At 33.2% G+C, this 19,617-nt stretch overlaps 3 protein-coding genes across 4 annotated transcripts; 2 read left to right on the top strand and 1 right to left on the bottom strand.

The window, feature by feature from the left end:
- Positions 1 to 1,027: 1,027 nt before the first annotated feature.
- LOC18033103 (60S ribosomal protein L14-2) lies at positions 1,028 to 2,586 on the bottom strand. The gene is made up of 5 exons (XM_006420200.2): positions 2,459 to 2,586; positions 2,263 to 2,364; positions 1,691 to 1,820; positions 1,468 to 1,580; positions 1,028 to 1,347 (listed from the first exon to the last, which is right to left on the bottom strand). The coding sequence occupies exons 1-5, from the start codon at positions 2,459 to 2,461 to the stop codon at positions 1,291 to 1,293; spliced, it is 405 nt and encodes a 134-aa protein (XP_006420263.1). The 5' UTR covers positions 2,462 to 2,586; the 3' UTR covers positions 1,028 to 1,290.
- Positions 2,587 to 5,823: 3,237 nt separating this feature from the next.
- Positions 5,824 to 7,450, top strand: LOC18032768 (dCTP pyrophosphatase 1). Its single transcript, XM_024190738.1, has 2 exons — positions 5,824 to 6,034; positions 6,915 to 7,450. Exons 1-2 carry the CDS (start codon positions 5,894 to 5,896, stop codon positions 7,152 to 7,154), a joined length of 381 nt encoding a protein of 126 aa, XP_024046506.1. The 5' UTR covers positions 5,824 to 5,893; the 3' UTR covers positions 7,155 to 7,450.
- A 7,642-nt stretch (positions 7,451 to 15,092) lies between these two features.
- Positions 15,093 to 18,138, top strand: LOC18033501 (glycolipid transfer protein 1). Of its 2 annotated transcripts, none has more exons than XM_006420202.2 (7): positions 15,093 to 15,283; positions 15,386 to 15,515; positions 15,794 to 15,849; positions 16,130 to 16,260; positions 16,718 to 16,853; positions 17,426 to 17,557; positions 17,765 to 18,138. In XM_006420202.2, the coding sequence occupies exons 2-7, from the start codon at positions 15,398 to 15,400 to the stop codon at positions 17,798 to 17,800; spliced, it is 609 nt and encodes a 202-aa protein (XP_006420265.1). In that variant the 5' UTR covers positions 15,093 to 15,283; positions 15,386 to 15,397; the 3' UTR covers positions 17,801 to 18,138. The 2 variants fall into 2 exon arrangements, with proteins under 2 accessions (XP_006420265.1, XP_024046503.1); XM_024190735.1 differs by having other exon boundaries at positions 15,391 to 15,515.
- The last annotated feature ends 1,479 nt before the right edge of the window (positions 18,139 to 19,617 follow it).

The raw sequence follows: 19,617 nt of genomic DNA on the forward strand, positions 1-19,617 counted from the left end.
TGAACAAGATTGACGCATAATGTTAACAATATTCATACGCTATACAATACCTGAAGTTGCAATAAAGAAGATTGAACATCGGGCAACAAAATTTATTCGGCTATAGCTTTAAATTGGTTAGCTAGGTGGGTAATTTACATAATTTAATATATGTGAGTGTCAGATAGGTGGAAAATTTATTTGAAATGAGTATGTTAGCCACAATGATTCATGCTTTACCTGCCTAGTTTAAGTCAATGAATGAATGCAGCATGCTAGTAGTAGATACCATGTATTATTTTTAGTGAGAAGCACACCTTAAATGTAGAGCTGACTCCAATCGTACGGATGCCATTGTTTTAATAATGTGCTGATTGCCGCAAGTTGGTATATTCAATTCCAAATATGGTATGCAAATTTAGCGGATGACACATTGCTTTACTTTGGAACATCAAAAATATAAAGTTACGCATCATATGTCATAATTTACTGTAGGTGAAAACATTTGAAGAGCAGTATTATAAAAATCCATAAAAAGGTAAACAACCATATGTGAATAGAGCTCGATGATAATCTCATATTATGCGGGCATAAATGGGGGAGTTGAGGCCGTCACCCTGGAAGCATAGGCGAATGTCTATAATGTGATCAAAACAACTCGAAAATGCATTTTTATTGCAACCACATAACAATGTCACTTCTGCTTCACCTTAGTAGTCTTCTCTTAAGAATAGCAATGCTATCTGGGACTGAGCTCCACCGCACTGTCCGTACAGAATTTACTCCATATGAAAGCTTGTTACGGGAAAACAAGATGGGAAGTATGATGAAAACTTCCAGTTCCTTAACTCTCAACTCAGCATCTCCTTGTACAGACTCTAGTTAGAACTAACATCAATAACATAATACAAGCACGATTGAGAGAATTTTGACACCCACCTAGCCTTATCAAAGCTTAAATCACTTAGAAATGTAAACACGACGACTAAATATTTTCATCATAATTATAGCCACTATTATCATGATATCGTATAAATTAGACAAATCATTGGCCCCACCATTCCTAATTTTCAAATTAGTAGCAAATGAAACACAAGATGATAATACATCCATGTAAAAATTCTTAAAAAGTAAAACAAGCCTGCAGACAAGAAGGATTTGCAGGTAACACTGACTACAGTATCATAATATAAAAAGCATCTCCTTAAATTGGTCTTAATCTCAGAACTGACACAAAAATAAATGTAAAACGTTCTTGAAGAAAATTTAGCCATCATCACAACAAAATTGGAAGCTACACATCGGATAACATTAGGCTGCATTCTCCTTCTTCAGCTTAGCAAGCTCCTGCCTGACCAAACCTCCCTTCTGCAAATGCACAATGGAAAGGCCTATTAGCTCCATCCAAAGGTCTCAAGAAAGTACTTAATAGAAAACTCAATCGCTACTTGTACAAGCAAACATAGAAATACACGAAGGATCACCAACCTTGATCTTGGCCAACATAAGCTTGAACCTGTCAAAGTCATTAAGTGATGCTCTCTTCTTCTGAACAATCAGCTTTCTTCCCCAAGAGCTACTTTCCCACTTGTTCTTAACATCTGCCATCAAGTATAGCAAAATAAATCAACATGCATAAACTAAAAACAGAAACAACACTTTCTCCATATATATATATACATATAGACACACACACACACAGAGTCCCTACCAGCCTTCTCCATAGCATCAATCAATGTCTTCTTCTTCGGTACACGGGGAATGTCAATTTTGATATCAGTCAGTGAAAGCCTCTTGAAGTTCATTTGGCCTCTCACCATATCAGGGGCATCAACTAGAGCCTGTCAAAACACACAAGCAACTGCATTATAAACAAATTCCCAGTCACCACTTCCCCACATGAAAATAACATGAAATAAGTCAAACCCAAATTTCTAAATATTTAGAAAGGATAATACTTTCGACAAGCAAACACACCAAAAAACCATAAACCCAAATCGTGTTTTTTGTATTTTTACCCAATCAGATAAAGTACATTATTGATTCCTCATACAAAGACATAATCTCAAAATGAGTCATTCCAAGCTCTAATGAACTGTTTACTAAGGAACCCAACTAAGCATTGGCAACTAATATAATGAATCTTAAAGTATGACAAAAGAAAAAAATACTGCACAAGCAAAACATAAAGAGGCAAGAAAAAGTAAGGCATTAAATTATTATTTTTTATGTAATTATTCAATAAAAAATTGGAAAAAACAGAGAGAAATTGAGAAAGCATACTCTGTTCTGATCTAAGACATCTACGATGACGACGAGCCTGCCGTATTCTTTGCCGTAGTTGACGAGGGCGACCCTCCCGATCTCCACGTACCTCTTGAACGGCTGCCAAAATAAATAAATAAATAAAAATAACATCAGATGTAAAACGACTTAGCTTCAATGGGGAATAAAGTGTTACGGGGAGAGAAAGACGAACCATTTTTGGGGATTCTGGTTGGTGATGGTGTGTGGCTGTGTGAGGAAGACAGTAGCGCGAGAGGCGGAGATGAGTAGAGATCAAACGGAAGCTAGGGTTTTTTAACTACGCTGCTTTTATAAAGGGTTTTGGACCAAACGATTTAGGGTTTTTTTTTTTTTTTATTGGGTTTTGGGAGTCGGGTTTGAGCCGGGTGCGCTTAAATTATTGACGCCCAAAAGAATAACCTAATTGCCCCCCACTTACCTTCTAAATAAGCCTGATTTCATCTTGAAATTCATTACAATTATAAAACACAAAGGCTTATTATTATTATTTTTTAATTTAGCCGGCAACTCAATTTTCCCTAGGGATGGCAAAAATCCCCACGGGGACGGGTACTCTCGGGAATTCTTTTCGATGGGGATAATTTTATACCCAATTTCTTATTCGGAGAAGAGACGGAAATTTTTTTTAATCTAATTTCTTATTTGGGGAGGAGACGGGGATGAGGTGGAATCCCCATCCCTTACCCATTTTCCCATTTTAATTTTTTAAAATTACTAGTAAATAAATTATAAAATTATAAATATTGGTAAAAATAAAAAAAATCAAAATATTTATATTATTAAACTTTTAGGCCTAATTAACTAATTAAAGTCTTAAATTTTTATTTAGGACATTAAAAAGACCGAGTAGATTCTATTAGCTAAATATTTTTTTAATTTTAATATTCTTTAAATATTTTAAACTTAAATATATTTTTTATTTATTTTTAGATATTATAATTGCCCACAACGAATCACAATTTTAATATCTAATCTAATCTATTCTAATATAATATTTACTTTTGATTTGCTCCGATTTAACTATTGTGTTGTAAAGGGAATAGTCCACATTTATAAAGTGCCCACGCTACTATTGAAAAAGTTAATTTTGAATCTAAATTCGATTTTATTTGTAACAATTTTGTATTAAACTATTAATTTGTTCATGATAGTTTGTAAAAGAAGTTTGTATTCCTTGCATGTTGCGTTACTTACTAATTTAATGTATGCGACTTTTGTAATAAATATTAATGTAAGATATATTTCGAACTTTACTTTTATTTGAATTTTTTATTTTAATATGATTAACTCAAAATCGAAAAAAAAATGTATTAGTTATTCGGGAACCCTCGCGGATCCCCTGTTATTATTCGGGGAGGGGATGAAGATTCTCTTAAGTAATTCTGATAGGGATGGGGAGGGGACGGGGATATACGCAAAATATCAGGGATGGGTACGGGGAGATCGGTCCCCTCTCCTCCCCTCCCCATTGCCATCCCTAATTTCCCCCGCCCAACATGGTTAGTAAATTATTGATAGTATTTATAACATGTTTGATAATTTTGTTATTTTAAGTCAATCAAAGCTTGCTAACTCTATTTTTCAAAATTTCAAAAGAAAAAAAACTGCTAACCATGTATTATGTAAATAGTCACTTCCATTTGGTTCAGGGTTCTCTAAAATTTGTTACAAAAAGATTATAACGACTCAATATCACTAGCTGCAAATCTAATGATTATAATAAACATATAACTATTAGAAATATAAATCACTTTATTTGAGCTAGAGATTTGTCTTTCTTCACTACATGGTGAAGTTTTTCACATGCAAGCTAGCTATTTACTGATCAATCCATCGCATGAGAAGACAGTCTCCTTTTCTTTGATACTAAAGCTTGAATTCTCAAACATCTGAAGAAGCAAAGAAGCAAACAATTGAATTCTCAAACATCTGAAGAAGCAAAGAAGCAAACAAACTGCTTGAGTTACAGAGGAGAAGAGAATCTCCTTTGAAAAATTTTGCATTATCCCATACAGAATAAGTCTATCAATACTAAGGAACCCATTTTTGTAGCTCTTACTTAGACTCTAGTTTTTGTTTAATTTGACTGGAATAAGATTCCAGGTTCTAGATGACCACCTTATCTTCAACATGTCTTTAATATTGCTAATGTATTATGTATATCATTTAACAAGGCCGTACAGTCGGTGATTCCACTTAAAAAAAATGGTAACTTTATGCTAATCATGATCAGGAAATGCTTAAGAAGCTTGAAATTTCACTCTCAAGAATCTCTACCACGAGGTCACCGACCAAATCCTTTACCTGCTTATGCATGAGCAACTTGCTGAGCATTATAATTTTACAAAACACCAGAAATATCATAATCATTCTGACTTGAATGTGTTATTATGTTAATCTAATGCCACCATGCAGAGTGTGAACACTAACAATTAGTTTAATAGAATGAGCTAGACTTGATAGCTTTTTATATATTATCACAATTTCATGCTTGTAATCACATTCTGTGAATCTTCAATCTAAAGCTTTACTTGAGCTTAAAGTTATTCCCTTCTCTGACTGTCAAATTCTGGGGATTTGCTTTAAAATTAATTTGAACATTCTTTCGAGCGTTGTAGCACATAAAACCCAGGTTATCAACTCAAGTAATGTACATATTCTGTTACTTTTCTAGAGGTTTTAAATTAAACAACGATGATTGTCAATCTAATGTCTGCAGAGAGAAGTCTCATGAAATTTTCGAGCACATCATTTTGGACCATTTTGATGTAGATTCTATGCTAACAGGAGCCTCGAGAGCAGTTGTTCCTCACTTGTTATAATATACAATGATTATCTTTAAGAAAGAAGAAGCCACAAAGTCTAACCTCTTAACTTTGTCTCGCCCCTCTTAATTCATAAATAATCGAGGAGGTTCCATGGATTTTATTCTGCAGTTTAGTTTTCTAAAAGAAAAATACCCAGAAAAAGTATAAAGCTAAATAGCATCAAACTGATGTGTTACTTGCGAGCAGAAAATGTTTTATCCATGTAATATTTCATACTTTGCATATGGTCTCACTGATAAAGAATGATTAATTATTTTGTGAACCATAGAATGCTTCTGTTGCGTGATCAATCAAAGAAGTGACCTTATACATAAAGCTTCACCTGCTAGAATTTAGTTAGTTGAGGAGTCTCTACTTGAAATCTTCTAGATTTTTTATTTTGACATGAAGGAGACTTTTCACCCCAACAATCCTTATCCTTAGCTGATGGGATTTTCAGAAAAAAATGGTGATGTTAAATTAGACCATTGAGTGGGGATTGGTTAGCTTAAATTGCCATTTGTTCTAAAAGATTAAAAAAAATGATAAAAATGGCATATTCTCTTGTAATTTCAGGTAGTGAAGTTGGCCATTTTAGAAGGTGGGGCTGCAAGGAATCTCATGTGTAAACCATGAGGATGGCATTTTCCCCACTTTAAGCCATATCCTTTCATATTATTTGCACATAATAAAACACTTTCTTTACAAGACCAAACATTAAGACGAACTTTTCGCCTCTTTAAAGCCACAAGAGCTCTCCTCCTCTCCTTAGCATTGCGGATTCAGAAGAAGCGAAAAACATGAGAGAAGGTGAAGAGATTAATGCAGACGAGAGAGTTATGGACGTCAGTCTCAAAGATCTCTCAAAGCAACTCGAGGAATTCGCCATGGCTAGAGACTGGGAAAAGTTCCATAGTCCTAGAAACTTACTTCTTGCTATGGTATGCTTTTTAATTAAAAAAGGCTCTTTGTTATTATTATTAATTTTTTCTTAATCCTCATATCTAATCCAGGATCCTGTTGCATCTGAAACAATGCTAAAACATTTTCCAGTTCCACGTGTACTTGGAAGATTGTTACATATGAATAGATACGATGTTCCTTCGAAAGTGTCGTTGTTTTGTATTTGACTATGGTCTTATTTAGAGCTGTAAGGCACTTCCCAAGCCAAAGGACCCTGCTGTCTTGTGAATATCAAGTGTCACTATCTGGCATATTGGTACAACATGAAGGCTTCTGTTATTTATCATAAGAATAGGTAAATATCAAAGTGACTGTGTAGCTAATTTCTTGTCTATCAATTTAAAATGCTCCCTTATGGGCTTCTACGAGATTAATATATGATGGTTGAACACAAACCAATGGTTTAGGAGCAGAATCATAAGGCTTCTGTCGGTTCAGAATCGACAGAATAATCGGAGAATTCAACATGGGTGCTAATATTGAAGTTGATGTTTCATTTTGTCCATGATTTGTTACATTAGGAGCATGCTGGGCAAATGAATGGCTCATAAGCACACAGCATATGCTTATGCAAGTGTAGCTAAATCAGGCATCTTTAAAAAGTCAATTGTACGGTCTGAGTGCCAAACAAAACCAGAATCTCTGAGGAAGTTTTCACTTGTGGAAGATTTCAGGGAATTTGTGCTTGGGGAATTTGCAACCCACCTTTTTCGTTTTAAAAATTTTGGAAGATGCTTTTGTCATTTCTCAGTAAGATCAAACTTTTTTGCCGCATATAAAAAATGATGATGAAAATAATAATGCAAAGCCACGGTTGATATGCAGTCTCATTCTAACTTTAAATCTCTTGATGTGCAGGTTGGGGAAGTGGGAGAGCTATCAGAAATATTCCAGTGGAGAGGAGAAGTGGACAAAGGCCTGCCAAATTGGGAAGACGCAGATAAGGAGCATCTAGGAGAAGAGCTTTCTGATGTGCTGCTTTATCTCATCAGGTTGGCTGATATTTGTGGCATTGATCTTGGTGATGCTGCTACCAAAAAGATTGTCAAAAATGCTATCAAATACCCGCCTAAACCTCGTGAAAGAAAGCTTCTGTAGCCTGCCATTGAGCTCGGAGAACAACGTTTTGATGTAAACTTATAAGATAATAAGCTATCTTGTCTTTCAACTTCCATTGTTGTCGTGACATTTCAACTTTTTGCAAAAGCAGTTTTTGTGGTGTAAAATGCTAATGATATGGTTAAGGAATTTGATGTGTCAAGCAAGAATTGTGATTAGAAGCACCTAATCATCTCCACCAAATCAAGGTACTTTGGGAGATTCATTCATATTATTATTGCAACATTAATGAAGCTGCCACCTGCTCAAATTGGCCATTCCGGTTGTGTTGATAGATCCACTAGAACATACTTGTGACTTATGAGGCCTTAAACCTCAATGAAAGAAAAAAAAAATCTTGAATATTGATTCTGCTTTTGTTTTTACTTCTATCACAGCTATTTTGCTAGAGAAAAGAAACTTAGCAACAACAATAGGAAAAAAAATGAATGAATGAATGCAAATTGCATATTGTAAGGCCAAAATATTATTAAATGGGAATCACATTCTGTCAAACCATTTTCAGTTTTCACATATTCTCGTAATTGAAATTGTGCCATTAATAATTAGATAGATGGAGAGATTCTACACTTTTCTTTTAAAGAATTGATTACCTTTTTTTCTCGCCTTCGTTTTTTCCCTCGCTACATTAGCATGGATAAATTATGTAGTTCCAAAGCTATATTATCTAAATATTAGTATAATCAATGGCCATAGCATGCTATACAGTTGGGTGCTGTAAGAATTTATATCAGCTCGATTATATCGCAGCTCTAATTTCTGAAATTTTAGTGGTAAAAGAATGATATTAGTGGTAAGAGTGTAGTGATTGTGTGATGATCGAAAAATTAGGGAAAAATTTGAGAAGTTCTATGTTGTAAGAAAGACTATTGAAATAGAGTAGACCATCATATATGAAATCAAAGTACCGTGGAGAAACAATCAAATTTATAACAAAGATAGAAGAAATTGTTAATTGATAATCGAAATGGAATTGAAGCCATTGAAGTAAAATTCAGGACTGCATAGATTTCATTTTATATTTCTATTTGTTCACCATTATTCTTTAACAATGCCACTTAGGTCATACCCTGAGTGATAACTCACTCATTCAAGTTCCTGCAGTTACATGGACTCATATTCCACTCCCACTTTCTCAAACATCACAAATATTGTTATTATGGGTGTTTAAAATCCAATCCGATTTGTTCAATCTGTAAAAATCTGATTCGTGGATTGGTGGATTGGATTGGATTGAAAATTTGATAATCCACAATCGGTGGATTGGATATGAATTTACTTTTGTAAATCTGCGAATCCGCTAAAAATAAAAAATATTTATTTAATTAAAAATAAAACTTATAAATATGGCATTAGTACTTAATAGTAAATAAGTAAGGTAAAATATACTTAAATAAACACTATATTAGATCTTATCCAATAATAAAAAAAATAAAAAATAATTAAATAAACAAATATAGATTCCTAAATAGTTAATTTCCATGTACTGATCTAAATGAATGAATTTGTTTTTTTGGTGTGTTATATTTTGAAACTTTAAATGTATTTTCTAGCTTTATTTAAACAATTAATTTATTTAATTAAATGAAAAATATTTATTTAATTAAAAATAAAACTTATAAATATGGCATTAGCACTTAATAGTAAATAAGTAAGGTAAAATATAGTTAAATAAACACTATATTAGATCTTATCCAATAATAATAATAAATAAAAAAATAATTAAATAAACAAATATAGCTTCTTAAATAGTTAATTTTCATGTACTGATCTAAATGAATGAATTTTTTTTTTGGTGTGTTATATTTTGAAACTTTAAATGTATTTTCTAGCTTTATTTAAACAATTAATTTATTTAATTAAATGAAAAATATTTATTTAATTAAAAATAAAACTTATAAATATGGCATTAGTACTTACTAGTAAATAAGTAAGGTAAAATATAGTTAAATAAACACTATATTATATCTTATCCAATAATAATAAAAAATAAAAAATAATTAAATAAACAAATATAGCTTCCTAAATAGTTAATTTCCATGTACTGATCTAAATGAATGAAATTTTTTTTAGTGTGTTATATTTTGAAACTTTAAATGTATTTTTTAGCTTTATTTAAATAATTAATTTATTTAAATCTTATTTAATTTTAAATTTGATTGGTAGTAAAATTATTTTTATATTAAATTTTTTTATTTAGCTAGTTCGTGGATTTAACAGAATTAAAAATTTTCAATCTGCAAACCAATCCGCAAAATAGTGAATTGGATATGGATTGGATCAAATCTGCATCCAATGTATAGATTGGATTTGAATTGAATTTTATCAATCCGTGGATTGAATTGTAAATTTATAATCCGCAAAATCGTGGATCAGATATGGATTGATGTCCAATCCGTAAAATTCGATCCGCGAACACCCCTAATCGTTATATTACTAGACTACTTATGTCTTATGGTAATAGTGAAACTTTGGTTAAGAACTTCATATTTCCCTCCCACTATTATGTATGGGTAAATTTCCTCTCTCACAAGTCACAAACTCGGTGAATCTTGAGTTGAAAACAATTTGGCAAATCTCGACTTGATCAAACCGGGAAAAAAAAACCACCTGTATTATTTTAATTTCTTATTATACTATTTTACTATAGAAACGTTATACCATATTACAGCAAAATTGATTATATTCATTTATCAAATCTTACATTATTAATATTAATAGATTTAAAATATGGGCCTAAAAATGAACTAATAATAAGTTCAAATAGTCCAAAAAAATAATGTAAATTGTTTTTAAAAAAAAAATTGGTCGGAAATGTTCTTAAGGCCAAGCCTAAACCAACCAAACCCGATTAAACTAACTCGAATTTTTCGTTTGGTTTGGCTCGATTCGTATATACTGGGTTTGGTCATGGGTTCAAAATTTATCAATGTGACGTCATTGATTTGGGTTCAGTTTTAGCTCAACCAATCTGACTTGAGTGGGAATGGCAATTGTACCCGTAAACCCGCAAATCCGCCCAAACCCACCCGTTAAAACCCGCCCGCTGCGGGTAATTTTGTCCGTTGCGGGTGGGTTTAGTATTATAAACTAAAACCCGCACATGGATGCGGGTGGGTTTGGTATTAACCTTATATCTGGTGGATACCCGCATGGATATCCACCAAACCCGTAATATTTTTTCTAAATATTTTTAATTTAATTTTAATCTAAAAATGTATGAAAAAAATAATGTCATTATTCAAATTACCAAATAGCCAAAGGCTCAAAGTTGTGTATGCGTGTATGTGGCTCATCTCCCATTCTAAAGTCATAACCTAAAGAAAACTAAAGGCATTTCCCTTCGAATTAATATTTGAAAATATTAATCTTAATTATTATTATAGGCATTGTGTTGGATGGGTGTTTATAGTGGTGAATGAAATGAATATCTTCTCTTGGAGCTTGTTTTAAATGATAATATGAAATGTAATTATTATTTTTAGATACTAGTTTGTGTTTTTTAAATGAATTTGTGTAATTTATACTTAAATTTGAGAATTTGTGTTGGATTAATGTGGAAATTTTAACTTTTCATTTACATTGTTTAAATATAAAATTGAGTGTGTTATATGGAATTTGAGTTATTATTATAAATTTATATATTAAACATTTGTGATTTTAAATACGGAAACGCGCAAAAAATCCGCCGGGTACCATTGCGAGTTTGATAATTGTTAAAACCCGCTGCGGGTGGGTTTTTTTTTAAAAAATTAAAACCCGCTGCGGGTTGCGGGTGGGTTTGGTAATTTAAATTTTGTGCGGGTTTGGGTTTAATAATGACAAACCCGCTGCGGGCGGTGCCCATTGCCATCCCTAGACTTGAGCATTGCCCAACTGTCATTGTTGTAAACCATGATGGCGGACGCCAAGGCTTGGCTTGTGGCCTTGTACTAAGTCATTGGCAGCAATATGGGCGTGCTTGTGGGCAAGCACTAAAGTAAAGCAAGACTGGTACGCGGGTTGAGGCATGACAACAAATGCAGGGAGCTCGAGACAGCGCGCGGAAGGGTGAGTGAGGGCAATGCAGGCCACATCTTGCAAGTGCGGGGGAGCTCGGGTGCACACGGACAGGCCAAGTTGGGCAGAATGCGGGATGGCGCAAGGCAATAGCACCCAAGCATGTGTGGGCAACAAATATGCTGGCGGGTAGAAGGCACGAAAGTGTGCATAAGTACGTAGCACGTGAATGTACAACATGCAGCATATAAAGACATCCATGGGGACCAAATTATGTGAAAATGAGAGGCATTTACACCCGGGCTATGTTCATGCAACGACGGTTGAATATGTAGCATGTTGGCTGGAAATCCTTAAAAATGAGTGCTAGAAATAAGCATGACTAGGTAGTTGTTAGTGCAACTAGTGGAAGATATGGCCTTGGAGAGTTGGAATACATGCCTAGAAACGTGGAGACAAGGGAAGTGGGCAGCAATGTTTACTCATCACTTCCTTGCTTCTAGTCTAGTGGCCAGCAGTTGCATTATCCTTGGGGGAGTAAAGATGTGCTTCTTAAAATCATATGTAGTGGTGTCTAGTCTTGGGGAAAAGAAATGAGGTTGCGCGAAGGTAGCGCGCCACCTCGCCTCAGCAAATGGGGATTGCATTTGCAACATGTATATATACTGAGGGTCAATGTGTGTTTTGGGGATCCAGATTTTAGTAGAGAGAGTGGAGTCCTTGAGGGCATAAAACCGAAAGCTATTTTGTAATTTTTTTTATTGACTAATAATAAAGTTGGGGGTCGTTGCCTCCATAAAAGCCCATACATTGGGCCAGTTTGGGATTGCGGCGGCTGATGAAACAAATTGTTTGTGCTGTGTGGATAAAATAAGCTGCTGATTAAAAAAGTAACTTGTCGTTTGGTAAATTATGTTGTTGCAGTTGCTGTGAGTTTGAAAAATAGAGTGTATGTGTTTGGTAAATTTTATTGGGAAATTTACGAAAATAACCATAAATATTTTGTTATTTTTGCAACTAATCCTCTGAACTTTTTTCTATCAACATTAGCCAAACACAAGCCTTTCTCCCTAAATTACCCTTCTTTACAGACCAAAACTAATCGGCATCGTGGCATGAGTTATTTTCAAACTTATTGATCTGAGTCGGAGGATGAATCTGATGACAGGGTGCCTGTCGCACCAAAACTTGAAGTTGTTCATGATGATGTTTGTGATTCGTCGGAAACGGTGGCGTTTTGGCCGGAAATTTGAGATAAGTTGTAACTGTTTGGTGATGCTTAGATTCCGGCGATGGGTTGGTCGATCGGAGGTGGGGAATAACGAAAGAGGTTGAGCTCGTGGAGAGGAGTGGATTGATTACGGTGGTGCTGGCTAAATCGCGGCGGAAACCGGTGAATGACGGCACGGTTGGCGCGGCTGTTTTGGTTGTTTTTCCGGCGATCTGTGGCTAATCAACGGTGTCCGATGCTTGGGGTTTGATGGCCGGCGATTTATGATCCGTTTAGTGGTGGTTGCGTCCGGATCGGTGACGGAAAACGAGAACCGGCAGCCTTGGACGGTGGCCGCGGGCTGAAGCTTTTGTTTCTGTTCTGTTTCGGTTTTTTTTTTTTTTAAATAATGAAGCTAAATGGAAGAAAACAAAAAGGTGAAAGGAAAAGCAATCTCTCACCCGCGTCGAAGTCGAGAAAAGTTAGAAGCAATTTGGGCACGAAGATTATGGAAGGGGGAATGAATATCAATGGATTTGCAGGTGAAAGCATTAATAATAATAATGCTGATAGAATACAACTTGACAAATTTTCCATCTTAAAATCATGCAACAAGCCGCAAAAGATTAGATTTTTTTTTTTAAAAAAAAATCAAGCTTTTTGGCCACATAACAAGTTTTTTGGAGGAGAGATGAAGGAGGGGTATTTTGGTCTCAAAAGTTGTTTTATGGCTAATGTTGATAGAAATATTTTTGAGGGGTTAAGATGAAAAAAATCAAAACTTTAATGGTTATTACTGTAAATTTCCCAATTTTATTACGAAAGTGCTGTTTTATTATATAATGACCAAAATAGACATAAGTTTTAATTACTTTTTATTTTTAAAATATGTTTAATAAAATTGTTTAGACATATCTTTTTTCTTAAATATTAGACATATCTTTTTTCTTAAATATGTAAAATTACATTAGAAAAAACTCAATCAAAAAAATCTAAAGAACTTTATAATCTGTTACATAAAATATGATAAAGATAAAGATATGATTTATATATTAGGATTTATGGATAAATAAGATATAATTATATTTTTATTAAAATCTAGGGTTATAATAAGAATTTTAAAAGGTATGGTAGCTTATTAAATAAGCTACTTATGAAAAGCAACTCCATACCTGCTTTTAAAAGCTGCAGATAAAATGGAGAAATTTATGAAATAAGCTATTTTTACAAAATTTACCAAACACTATTTTTATCGAAAATTATGAAATAAGCAGTTTATTAAATTTCAACTGCAATCCTAAACAGGCCCATTGTGTGTCAGTGCTTTGTTATACACTGTGTGTTAGTACTTTGTTTTTATTTTTTTATTTTTTGTGGTTGGTTTAGTTAATCTCTTCCAATAACCTTCATTGCGAGTCTTGTGGGTTGCTTTTAGATCGACTTTGTTGGCGTTGTTGACTGACTAACTAAGTAGGGATTTATGGTGTGTTTACTTTATGGAATGGGAATGAGGTGGAATGAGAATGGATTGAAATGAGAATGAAGAATGGAAATGAGATTTTAATATTTACTTAGCAAAAATAAATAGGAATGAGAATGTGCTGAAATGTCATTGATGTGTTTACTTGGCAAAATAAATGAAAATTTGGCAAAATAAATGGGAATGAGGAATGAGAATCAATTTACCAAAATAACCATAGTATTAATAATTAATAAAATAATTAATTTATTATTATTAACAATATTATTATTATTGTTGTTATTATTGCTATTATTATTAAAAATAATATGAATAATAATTAAAATAATAAAGTTAATAAAATTTAATAATAATATTATTATTCATATTAAAATAATAAAATTTAATTGTGATTTGAATGAGGGTAATTTGAGAAATATGAAAAAATTAGAGGGATACAAAAGTAAAATATATTCCATTCCCATTCCCTCATTTTTGTTTCCAATCGCCAATGGGAATGTGATTCACATTCTTTATTTCCAAATTATGTGGGATCCACACATTTTATTCATATTTTCAAATTACATTTTGCCAAGTAAACATAGTTTCATTCACATTCTCCATTCCATGAATTAAACACACCATTAGCATCATCACATGAGTAGCCACATCTACGAACAAAACCCGTTGACATAAGCCTAGTAGTATTAGGCTATTATCCTGTTAGAGCATCTCCAAAAATCTCTATAAATTTTACTCTTCAAATACCTATTTGCTTACCTATATGATAAATAAAAGGGTGAAAAAAATATGATATTCTCCAAAAAATTCTTCAAATTGAAATAAGATAATATTATTTTAATCAAATAATTATTTTTTTAAAGTAAAAATCAATAACAATTAAAGCACTTCTCTCACTTTTTTTTAATAAAAATTAATAAAATATAAATTAAAGAGGGAGAAATTAACTCTCTAAATTTGAAGAGAGAAAATTAATTCTTATTTGAAGAATCTTAATTGAAGTATCTTTTGAACCTTTAAATATTAATGTGGCTCTTTAAATAAGATTTTATTACTTATTTGAAGAATTTTTGGGTGATGCTCTTATAGGGGACTTAATTGACATATTTTTTAAACTATGAGGTTAAAATCAACAAAAGAACGGCGGTCAAATGAATTCAATCCACGTGTACCAACGCACAATTATCCCAAGCCGGATGGCGGCAGTATGGTATAAATTCCAGGCAGCGCGGATTGGGTGCCAGCGGTTCCTCTGGAAGCAAAATTAAAAAGTAAAATCAATCAAAACAAAAACAGAATCTGATTCTCAGAGATATTTTCGCCGTTCAATCGAGTACCGAATCGAATCAATCCAAAACATTAACACTCATTTCCAAATTCTTCTTCGATCGATCTGCATTTCGTCTCACATCATTTCAGGTATTCTCAGATCTGATCCGATCAAATTCTCAAGTTTTTTATTTTTTTATTTTTTATTTTTGATTAATTTTGAATCAATTAATTGGTTGTGTTACTTTGTAGTGAAGTAGGGAAATGGAGGGAACAGCGTTTAGTCCATCACTGGAAGGAATGAAGCACGTGAAGTCTGAGCAAGGCGAGATGCTTACCAAGCCTTTCTTGGAAGTTTGCAAACTGATTTTGCCTGTTTTGGGTAAATAATTCAAAAATAATCAATCTTGATTTACTTTTTATTTTTCGTCTTTTTGCAATTTCTTAGAATTTGATAAAATGTTATTTGGATGATATGATTATGTACCAGCTTATTACTCATTTAAAAATGTACTTGAGGAAGAAATAAATATATTTTAGATTATTGTTTAATTAGGAAAATTTTTATTGATTTTCTGTTTCTCATTTCCTGTGTATAAAGAGTGACTGAAGTTTTGAGGTAAGGGAAAGAATTGAAGTTTTCTGTTTTGTCTATGTCAGATAAGTTTGGAGCGGCTATGTCTCTTGTAAAGTCAGATATTGGTGGTAATATTACGGTAATGAATTAACCACATATTTTCCTAATTTATATTCTCCTGAAAATTTTGTTTATGATAATTAGATTGCTTTGTGGATGATGGTACACAGATAGAGCTTGTGAGCCTGATTTTGGTTTTTCTGTTGTGGTTTAAAAATATATAGCTATATTTAGTCTGTGAAAGTTAAATAGTTTATTTTCTATTTGTCCGTAGAAATTAAACAGTTTATAAAAGATTTCCTGTGGGTAATGTTTGGTTATAATTCATTTAAACCGAGCTTATATTTATTTGCTTCTAGAGGTTGGAGAATAAATATTTATCCAATCCCGAAAAGTACAAGAACTTGTACAGCATGGTAGGAGAAGAAGTTGAAGCTAAAACAGCAAAAAGATCATCTAGTTGTACCAATGGTCTTCTTTGGTTGACAAGGTATACAGCACATCCTGCATCCAGTCCTTTTCTTTTTCTTTTTCTAATGTGTTGGTTTTTATATTATCGAATCATGCCCATTGTCACTAAGTGGCAAGAATTGGAGGAAAAGATGGAGAATATTTTCCTGTGTTTTCCTTCCACTGAATGATACATGAAAATACTTTAAAGTTTGAACTGAAAGATAAGGAATAGAATAAGAAGTGAACTAGTAGAATTTGGGCTCTCTTTCCTCACCTGCGCACGTGTAGATGCCTGTACTTTTATGCCACTAGTTTGTAACTCATGTCTAAATGGGTAGCTTTGTTTTCACTTTACAAAGCTGTTGCTGAGTACTGTTGAGATTCCATAATACTTCTTTGCTAAATGTTATGACATGCAATCCTTTTGAGCAGACTCTAAAGTAGATGTCATTAGACAATTGTCTAAAACTAATCCATTTTTTATGCATCTTCAGAGCAATGGATTTCCTGGTGGAATTGTTTCGCAACTTACTTGCACATCCAGATTGGACAATGCCACAAGTTTGTACAGATTCCTACGGCAAGACCCTGAAAAAATTTCATGGCTGGATTGCAAGTTCAAGTTTCACGGTAAACTCATCCCTCCTCAATCAAATGATGAATTTTTTTAGTATGAATGAATATTAGTTTCTAGGTTAGTTAGATTATTTAAAGTCATATGCTGGACTTGGAGTTTTTTGACAATATTACTATAATTTAGTGCATCTTTTATTAAAGGCAAACTATTAGCTTTATTCACTCTGATAAATCAATAGTTCTTGTTGTCTTCTTCCCGTTAACTGTGGATCAAACATATTCTTGCAAAACTTTAAACCTTACTTACGAAATCATTACACGGTTTAACCTTCATTTTTCTTTGGATTGAAGGTATGTAGAAGTCTATCTATGAAGCTTCAACGTCCAACTCTTTGTTTTCCTTTCTTCCTTTTAATGCCTTTTTCTTTCTTCTTCTTTTTTAATACTATTCTTCCAAGCATAAGTTAGTTCACTTTGTTTATAGGAATAATTTAAGTGCTTGAGTTAAATGTTGACAGAAAATAGTCATCCATGTCCCTCTTATACTGCTAAAACCGATACATTCTTAATTAAAACACGCACTCATTTCACACTCTTTTGAGGCAATGCTTCTTGCTACTTTGCAGGTCGCTATGAAGCTTGCACCAGATAGGAAGAAGTTTATGGAAGTTATTGGTGGCTCTGGAGATGTTAATTCTGACATGGATAAATTTTGTACTGCATTTGCTCCTCTGCTTGAAGAGAACCACAAGTTTTTGGTAAGATATTTTCAAGTATCTCAATTTTTCCCTTGGAACTCACTCTTCTCTCAAATGTAAAGCTTTGAAAATTTCCATAATCAGAACATATGATTTTCAGAATGAGATTAGGGTTAAGTCAAGTCTCGTTCTTCCATAATCTAGTTTTCTGCTCCTGATTATGGTTGGGAATGTGGTGGCTGACGTAAATATTCTTTTCTGCTACAGGCTAGTGTTGGCATGGATGATCTGAAAGCTTCATAGTGGAAAAATTCCCACGATCAGTGGCTGCTGCTCTGCTTTACACTTGAGTGTCAACTTCTTTGCCATTTTAGTTTCTGGACATTTTTCCATTGGCTTCTAAATATATGGACGTGATAAACAATCAGCTGACTTCAATCTATACCTCATATTGTCCAATCGACTAACCTCTTCTGGTTTAAACTTGTACTTCCTTAAAATTGTGAATGTTTGATTTGGATTTTGGACTGCCTCAGTAGTTTCTAATTTTGTTGCTCGTAATAGTGATTTGAAATTTGTTATTATGCCGGGTGACACATTCATCGGAAAACTAAATACTAATACGAAGTTGACTAAAATTCGAATTGAGTTGAATAACATGTCTGTTTGGTTAATTTTTTAGCAAGTTAAAAATGTATAGTTTTTTAATCATTTAAATCTTCTAAAATATAACTAATGATCCGAACTAAAAGAGAAAAATTTATTAACGACAATCGTAATTGTGGTTGGGACTGATATTAACATCTGCCAGCCTAATTTGGTTGCTTCTTCTCGAAGTATTATTATTACTTCGTTTACAAATTACACAAAAAATTTAAAAATCAATAAAAGTGGGATGTTCGTTGGTTCAATGGATAGATGGATAAAATCTCGTTTGTTAACCTACGAGATTAGTATTTGAGTTATTTTAAAAATATAATTTGATTGCATTGCCTCACCAAATTGTTTTTCTTGTAGGATTTTGGGAAGGGGGGGGGGGGTGTTTGGTAGGGGAACCACCCTCTTTAATTGAGATTTGCAAAATAAAAAATTTGTGGAACCCACTTGATTTGTGAGATAGTAGTTATGACACCTCCTAATTGGTCGCGGAACTCATGTATGCCCTTAATAAGTCTTTTTCTCATCAATAAGAATCCACACACTTACACTTAATAGTTAGAAATTATAGAATATATTAGAGATATTATATCAGCTATACAACAAGCAAATGATGCTATAATATGTGTGTATTTATTTTGAAAAACCATCATACAAATGGTGTTCATATTAAATTTAATTACACACATTATGCATATATTAAATCAGAAGTATTCTATAATTTCTCCTTATGAGGTGTTGCAGTGACCGATCAAAAATCTTTTCACTCAGGAGAACCACAAACCCAGACCTAGGCTTGTAGACGGGGAACATTTTCAGCACTAATATATACAAAGTGACCCGAAATATCTTCGGCAATAAACAATCCCAAACATACAATGTTTTCATGAAGCATTTAATAATTTTATAGGCATCCTTTATCCGTATTCCGCATATTGTATTGATTAATTGTTGCCCACGGATGATGTGAAAAGAACAGACCTACGGCATACACGTCATAACCAAACTACCAGACATTTACTTCCTAACCGTTTTTCCCGCGTTTTCATCAAAACGGCTGCGCATATTTAGCCAATCCTCTTTGGTTTTATTTTTGGTTTTGCCTTTCTAGATTTTTATCCCAAAAATTTGGTCATTTACTGGCTTCCATTGACTGGTTACAGGAACGGATCACGCGTCTGTCAAAACAAAAGGGCTGTGCTCGACTTTGATTGCTTTTGAAATCTTCCGTTTCTTGCTCTCCTTTCCTAGAAACCAAAACAAGCAAGAATTGATCAAATAAAATGAGATAAACTAAATTGAAGTTGTTCATGCTTTTGTCTTCTTTTTGGAAAATTTCATTGTTGTGTAAAATGGTATTTGCTTCATGTTTCTGCAATTGAGTTATGTGGGTGAGAATGGAAAATTTACTACTACATTACAAAAGGCAGTGATCATGGCATATTCTTCAATATTTTTTTCCC

The sequence above is a fragment of the Citrus clementina genome, unplaced genomic scaffold (genome assembly GCF_000493195.1).
Source record: "Citrus clementina cultivar Clemenules unplaced genomic scaffold, Citrus_clementina_v1.0 scaffold_9, whole genome shotgun sequence".
In the NCBI taxonomy this organism is placed as follows: domain Eukaryota; kingdom Viridiplantae; phylum Streptophyta; class Magnoliopsida; order Sapindales; family Rutaceae; genus Citrus; species Citrus x clementina.

Coding starts and splice junctions, on each gene's coding strand:
- LOC18033103 (XM_006420200.2), bottom strand. Junction 1,821..2,262: donor ATGTCTTAGATCAGAACAGA/GTATGCTTTCTC, acceptor GTGTTTTGACAG/GCTCTAGTTGATGCCCCTGA. Junction 1,348..1,467: donor TTATGTTGGCCAAGATCAAG/GTTGGTGATCCT, acceptor GTGCATTTGCAG/AAGGGAGGTTTGGTCAGGCA.
- LOC18032768 (XM_024190738.1), top strand. CDS start 5,894: ATGAGAGAAGGTGAAGAGATTAATGCAGACGAGAGAGTTATGGACGTC. Junction 6,035..6,914: donor GAAACTTACTTCTTGCTATG/GTATGCTTTTTA, acceptor CTTGATGTGCAG/GTTGGGGAAGTGGGAGAGCT.
- LOC18033501 (XM_006420202.2), top strand. CDS start 15,398: ATGGAGGGAACAGCGTTTAGTCCATCACTGGAAGGAATGAAGCACGTG. Junction 15,516..15,793: donor ACTGATTTTGCCTGTTTTGG/GTAAATAATTCA, acceptor TGTCTATGTCAG/ATAAGTTTGGAGCGGCTATG. Junction 16,854..17,425: donor TTGCAAGTTCAAGTTTCACG/GTAAACTCATCC, acceptor GCTACTTTGCAG/GTCGCTATGAAGCTTGCACC.